At 39.4% G+C, this 7,500-nt stretch overlaps 1 protein-coding gene across 1 annotated transcript in view; it reads right to left on the reverse strand.

Moving 5' to 3' along the window:
• LOC138019101 (uncharacterized) overlaps positions 1–7,500 on the reverse strand; it is an 11,404-nt gene that overhangs the window by 2,938 nt on the left and 966 nt on the right. Inside the window, exons 3-5 of the mRNA XM_068865774.1 lie at positions 6,369–6,422; positions 5,692–5,730; positions 3,282–3,356 (exon numbers count right to left, since the gene is read on the reverse strand). Of these exons, the coding sequence (XP_068721875.1) occupies positions 3,282–3,356; positions 5,692–5,730; positions 6,369–6,422 (168 nt within the window). The remainder of the gene's footprint in view (positions 1–3,281; positions 3,357–5,691; positions 5,731–6,368; positions 6,423–7,500) is intronic.

Below are 7,500 nucleotides of genomic sequence, written 5' to 3' on the forward strand. Positions count from 1 at the left end.
TTCCTCCACAAAAGTGAAGGAATCTGAAGCAATGAATGTGGATGGAATATGAGGTTGGAGTAGATTACTTAAGTATTTGGCCAAGCTGTAGTTGTAGGTGCCTATGGAGGAAACTATGGGCCGAAATGGTGGGGTGGAATTTGGCGCTCGTGGTTTGTGCATCTTAGGGAGACCATAGATCCTAGCAGGCTGGGATCCACTCGGATAAATGGCCTCATAAACTTCAGGATCAAAGTGACCTTTTTTCCTAAGTTCTCTAAGATAGCGCTGGAGTTTCCCTTCCCGGGTAAGGGGAGGGTCGGATGTAAGGACCCTGAATTTAGTAGTGTCGTTAATGATTTTAAATAAACCCTTGTCATATTCTTGTCTATCTAAAATTACTACCCCATTACCCTTATCTGGCCACAATATTACAATGTTCTTGTTCTTTCTTAGTTCTTTCAGAATCCTATGCTTTTTCAAATCCGAGGCTGTGGGTCGATATGATGACACGTACGTGTGAGCCAAATGTGACAGTTCGGTAGCCAGTTTACCCATGTCCTTGCTCTCCTTGAGATTCTTTAACATCCTCTGACTAATCAATTCAAAGCATGCGAAGATGTCCGTTTTGTTGATTGAAGGTGGGGAAATCGAGTGCGTAAGTCCATATTTTAGAACATTCAACTGATCAGTGTTAAGAGAAACCGATGAAAGATTGGTGACAACTTCGTCTGACTTGAAAGGAAGGACCGAGTTTTTCGTGACGTTTTTAAGTTTCTTTTCGTGGGTTTTGATGAAGTCCTTCACCCCTTTTGTCACGTTGTGGTCAACAGACTTGTGAAGAATATAACGGTCAATACTGCTTAGTGTTTCAGAAATGCGATTATTAAGTCTGTCCCTTTGGAGGACTAACCTGTAATGTTCCTTGGTGCGTCTATTTATAGCGCTTTTCAGCAGTTTTCTTCTGATTCCAAGAGCGTCTTGCCTGTCCATGTTTGCAGGCACACCAAGAAAACTCGGTCCTTCCTTTCAAGTCAGACGAAGTTGTCACCAATCTTTCATCGGTTTCTCTTAACACTGATCAGTTGAATGTTCTAAAATATGGACTTACGCACTCGACTTGCCCACCTTCAATCAACAAAACGGACATCTTCGCATGCTTTGAATTGATTAGTCAGAGGATGTTAAAGAATCTCAAGGAGAGCAAGGACATGGGTAAACTGGCTACCGAACTGTCACATTTGGCTCACACGTACGTGTCATCATATCGACCCACAGCCTCGGATTTGAAAAAGCATAGGATTCTGAAAGAACTAAGAAAGAACAAGAACATTGTAATATTGCGGCCAGATAAGGGTACCCTTACCCGGGTACCCTTACCCGGGAAGGGAAACTCCAGCGCTATCTTAGAGAATTTAGGAAAAAAGAAAAGGTCACTTTGATCCTGAAGTTTATGAGGCCATTTATCCGAGTGGATCCCAGCCTGCTAGGATCTATGGTCTCCCTAAGATGCACAAACCACGAGCGCCAAATTCCACCCCACCATTTCGGCCCATAGTTTCCTCCATAGGCACCTACAACTACAGCTTGGCCAAATACTTAAGTAATCTACTCCAACCTCATATTCCATCCACATTCATTGCTTCAGATTCCTTCACTTTTGTGGAGGAAATCAATGAGCTATCTTTGCATGGGATGTTCATGGTGTCCTTCGATGTTGAAAGCCTCTTCACCAACATCCCTCTAGATGATTGTATTAACCTTGCTGTCAAGTATATAACTGAGGGTAACCCAGGTTTGAAACTTAGTAAACAACAGCTTAAAAGGTTGTTTGAGTTCGCTTCCAAGGAAACTCACTCCCTGTTCAAGGGTAACTTCTATGACCAGGTGGATGGTGTAGCCATGGGGTCCCCCCTTGCCCCTGTTCTCGCCAATCTCTTTATGGGTCACCATGAGAATATATGGTTGGATCAATACGGGGATTCAGAGGTCTTATTCTATCGTCGCTACGTAGACGATACATTTTGCCTTTTCCGCTCTGAATGGGATGCAACACTTTTCTTCAATTACATCAACAATCAACACCCCAATATACGCTTTACAATGGAACGGGAAGCTGACCATGTTCTACCTTTCCTAGATGTTCTTATCAATAACACTGACCCGCACCAAAGTGTAACCACCGTTTACCGGAAAAAAACTTTCACAGGTTTGCTCACCAGTTATGTGAGTTTTTGCCCCTTTACCTTTAAACTGGGGTTAATCAAAACCTTGATTGATAGAACTTTTAAGATAAACAACACTTGGATGGGGTTCCATACTGATCTTCAAAAATTGTCTGTCATTCTGCGGAGGAATCTCTTCCCTGAAAACCTTATCAACAAATATATTTCTAAATATATTCAGACAGCAGTCAAGGGAGGGAAAACACAGTCTCATTCAGAATCGAGCCCCAGGAAACACCTAAGTTTTTCTTTAAAATCCCTTACGTTGGGCACTTCTCAGTCACGGCACAGAGGTGTATACGCAAACTTACTAATCGGTTATGTAAACCTATTGATATAAGGTTAGTCTTCACTACTTTCAAAGTCAGGAGTCTTTTTAATATGAAAGATGCTGTCCCTGTAGGGCTTCGCACGCGTGTGGTCTATAAATTTTCGTGTGCAAGTTGTAATGCTTGTTATGTTGGTGAAACCAGCCAACACTTCTCCACACGAGTGCGCGAGCACTTACTTTCAGACAGATCTTCGAACGTTTTTAAACATCTGCCGAGTTCAGAGTTTTGTAAGGCATCCTGCACACAGGATTGCTTCGAGATCCTGGACTCTGCAGCCACTAAGTACCAAGTGAAGCTTAAGGAATCCATGTATATAAAATGGGAGAAGCCCGATCTCAACCAGCAGGTGAAACACATTAACCTGACTCTCTCCCTGTAACGAACTAAGCATCACTCATTTAAATTTTTGTTTTGTTCTGTTTTGATTTAATACGCAATATTGACAACGCAATGTAACGAAGTTTGTAAGATCGCGCACGCTTTAAATTCAATGGCCATTTCAAAACATGTAACACTGAAGATGACGGATGTACCGTCGAAACATGTCTGGAAAATTAAAGAAAGTTGTTATGTTTATACGATAATCTGGGATTATCGTTAATCTGCTTTTGAACAACCAGGCCTGGGAGCACTAGATGCAGTACTTATTCAGCGCCCACACTTACATGTATTTGGAAGTACCCATCACACTACAACCTTAAAAAAGTCACATGGCATAAGGGAAAGGGAAAGGGCCTTTAAATACCTGGATAATGCTGATTTGGTCTTCGAGTGGAGTGAAGAGGAGGCAGCAAGTCATCATCTTCATCACTGACGTAAACTACAGTACCGCCTGGAAGTATTGACCCCTTTACCGCGTCATTGCCGCGTCACCCTGTCGCGACTTTCCCTCGGTATTCCCGCGGTAGGCCGCTTTTCTGCCGAGGGAAATTTACGGCTAGGCTCCAAAGTTGCCACGGGAAAGTCAACCGAGGTAAACCCTCGGTAATTAAAATTCCGCGGTAGAGTTGGGTTTCCGTTGACTTTGTGTTTCGATAAGCTTTTGTAGATTGTAATGTTGACATCCCACCGAACAACAGAAACTGAACAAGGTTCGGCTGAAAATTGCGAACAGCAAAGAGGGTTATAGCTGCTAATCATGCACCTTGGTTTCCTTTTCCTTTTACATGCGAAAAGAATATCCGTACTGTAGCTAGATTCCGACCACATTTGAAACCTTCTTTGCGACATGCATTTGTATTTTGATTGCAGTGCCATTATTCCAGTTCCATTATTATTATTATTTCGAAGACTTATGGTGGACTATTCATTCGAAGGTTCGACGCTTGTCCCACTTGCGTGGACTTCGCCGTCATTTTATACATTTAAGTTTATGGGAGAATATGTCCGCTTGTTTCTTGCAGCTCAGCGCACGGAACATACATTTATTCATTTATTATTTCGATATCCTGCAAACAGGAGAGGGTTTTGACAATATTTACAAACTGAAAGCTTACATGTTCAGGGTGAACGGCTCGAAAACCTTGCGTGACCAAGTAACGACTTCTTGTGGTTTCCTACTGCAGTATTACTTTCTAAGGTTGTTTAGTGTAACAAATCAAGAAAAACACTCCAAGGAAAGAACCCAGGATATCAAACCCCTGAAATAGTCGAAAATTATTTGATCTAAACTGAAAAGATTGTTTTCGTGCTCTGGGTAATCATTGGTGCATATCGGCGTGGTTATGCAAATTTATCACGAGTGGACGCCCGCTGCGAAAAGAGTTGCACGTGAAAGCGCAACGTGAACACTGGAGCAAAAAGATGGTTCGAATTTGTTTCGCTTGCTGCTTTTGCATTTGTTAAAATTCGTATGCAAACGATGAGCGTTCAGATAAGTAAGAGACTTCTTTTCTCCACTAACTACAGTCTATTCTTAAATTTGTTTTCCATGCGTAATCAACATGCTGCGATTAAAAAATATTTATGGAATTCAAGTAGACTATTGCACGACTGATAAAACAACGCGAAAATGTATTTTGCTGGAATTGCTATGATATAACAATTTATTGCTGATGAAAAGCGATGAAAAAAGAAACCATTCTTAAATTATTCGTTGGTACGTCTGGTCTCAAAATAGTACCGACAAAGGCTCCGATGCCTCGAAAGAATGTTGCGATTAAAATCGAAATTTGACAAGTTTAACAATAATACAATGTATGTGGAAGGAATACCTGCTTTTAACCAAAATGGCGATGATAAAACGAAGACAATCGCACAAGTTTGAATTTCAGGTCTCCAAATAAAATAAAGTCAGGCTTAGACGAAAAGAGATACAATTGAACCTTTTTCAAAACCAAACAAATAATTTCTCACGCACATACAGTATTACAACCTGGAGAACAACGAGTGTTGCATTAGCTGGATAATCAAGCTGTCGCTTACACTGTATCTTTAAAGAAGTCTTCAGTTTTACATTATGTAAAGATTATAAAATTTGAGTCCTTGCGTAAATGGCACACTTTCTCATTTTGATTACAATATCTTGCATTAAGAATCGATTCTTCACACCATGAGATATAAAATTTGACAGTCTTCAGCTTATTATACAAGAGCAACAGATCATTGTTCTTTCCCGCGGCAAGCCTCGTCTTTTCTCCCGCGGCAAATTTCCCGCGGCAAAGTGCACCTCGGTTTTACCGAGGGAAAAAAATTTGCATACCTCGGTGCCGCGCGTCCACTACCTGCGGCAAAGACGAGGTATTGCCTCGTCCCTAGGGGTCAATACTTCCAGGCGGTACTGTAGGTAGGCCAAAAAAGTCAAGTTACTGTTTTACCCATTAAAAGCCCCCTAAAGGATAGTGGGAGCAGGGCTAGCACAGTGGTGAGAACACTTGCCCTCCACCAATGTGGCTCGAGGTCGATTCCAGCATTCGATGCCACATGTGGGTTTAGTTTGCTGGTTATCTACTCCCTCCCAACAGGTTTTTTTTTCCTGGGTACTCCGGTTTTCCCATTTGATTTCATTTTTTTTCTGATTTTACTTGATTTGCAGTCTCTCCAAATAGTAGAGCACTTGTGCTCAGCTGTAAATACCTTTGAGACTTGAATAAAGTGATTATTATTATTATTATTATTATTATTATTAGAAATATTATTAAAGTAATTTAATGTACCTGTAGAGATAGTCCCTTCTATATTTGCTATAGTACCTGCTACAAGAAAAATAACTTCATTATTTAAAAAACAAAATCAAACCATGCCAGTATTAATAATGAAAGGTACAGAGACAGTATCAGTCCAATAAACATTAAAATATGGTTAAATACGTGTAAGACATAAATAAAAATGATGTAGTGCCAGGTTTTACAGTTTACACAAGTTATGGATACGTCACGTTGGACAGTCTAGGTCCAGATTTACATGTAATTCATCCTGGCTATTTTTATTTTGTCTGTATGAACCCATGTCAAGAGCAATGTCTAACAACTATAATCACTCACCGAAAAACTGTCCCATTAATTAATTAACCCTTTCACTCCTAAACTGGCCATACTTAGTATAATTTTACTATCTAACGCCAGACGCTTTACTCATCTATGGGGAACCCCCAGGAGTCAATGGGTTAAGATAAATAACTTTCGAGCAAACAACTTTTCGTAATTTTTTTTGTAAACACTGCTGCTGCAGATTCCGCGACTACTACAGGTTAAAGGTTCCTGGAATGTATACAGATACATGTACATGTAAATCCCTTGGATGGCAAACCATACCTTGTTAAATGCCCCTGAGTTCCCGAGAGAGTGAGGGGTTATGTTGACATATTGACATGACAATACATAAAGGAACTTACTTTCACCGGATGACCCTGGCACTGCAAGGGCTTTGTAATCAAATCCTGATTTATCTGAAAATGGGTAATTGAAATGACGAAGAAGAATGAATTTTTCAAGAACTAATCGTTCTGACTAATCTATCTGAACTTCAGAAAATACTAAACACAAAGGTTTTGTCACGTTAGAAATTAATTAACAGATAGCATATAACTAAAGATATAAACCTAAGCTTCAATAAATAACATTAAGTACAGTGTATACAGTAAAAACCCACATGTAAGAAACTACATTTTTCCAAGTTTTGCAAAACAGGTTCTTATATTTGGGGGTAGTTAATGGCAGTTTAGGCTAAAGTATGTTCTTGATTAGTAGAAACCATTCCTGTACCAGCAGAAAAAATAGGTTTGGTCCTTTATGATACGGCATTTATTTATAACTGTCTTGTCATGAGCCTTGGGCAAGACTAACTAAACAAATATATACACTATAAACAAAGTATCTTTTCAGAAATATTTCCATACAAAATAAAATGAGCAAAAAATTAGTAAAAAATGCAAAAAAATCCTCGTGAATTAATTCTCTGGTCACATTAATTTTATGATGGAATCATCATAGTTGATCATAGTGCTACAGTATATGAAATGAAACAAATAAACAAATGCACCTCTTAGTGTTCAAAGAACTACAGTTTCCTTTAAAAAACCGACGTACGCGCGTACTTTCCATGAAGTATTCTCCAATTCTTTAAGTCACCAAAGTTATACTTCTTAGTTAAAAATGCTTATGAAAATATCCCATAACTCAAATATATAAAGAACCAAATAAATTTTGCTTAGCTAAATATATCTTGGCTAGGCTAAGTATATTTTGGGGTATAAAAATGGGAAATTTCTCCCAGCAGGTTCTGAAATGAAAAAAACAAATGAAAAATAAAAACACACGAGTTTGGAAAGAAAGAGTGCTGATGTACCTGTACCATTGGAGAAACGGATGCTTTCGCAGGCTAATTTACCTGTATCGTTGTGTATTAATTTTTATAAGCTTATTCAAGGGGCAGCCTTGACTGCAAACTATTATTTCGGCTTGGTAGCGTCAATTTTCCTGCGATTTCAAACTTTTTGTTGTCGTCTCATTCTGGAAAAGTTGCTT

Source organism: Montipora capricornis, chromosome 10 (assembly GCF_036669925.1).
Source record: "Montipora capricornis isolate CH-2021 chromosome 10, ASM3666992v2, whole genome shotgun sequence".
Classification (NCBI taxonomy): Eukaryota; Metazoa; Cnidaria; class Anthozoa; order Scleractinia; family Acroporidae; genus Montipora; species Montipora capricornis.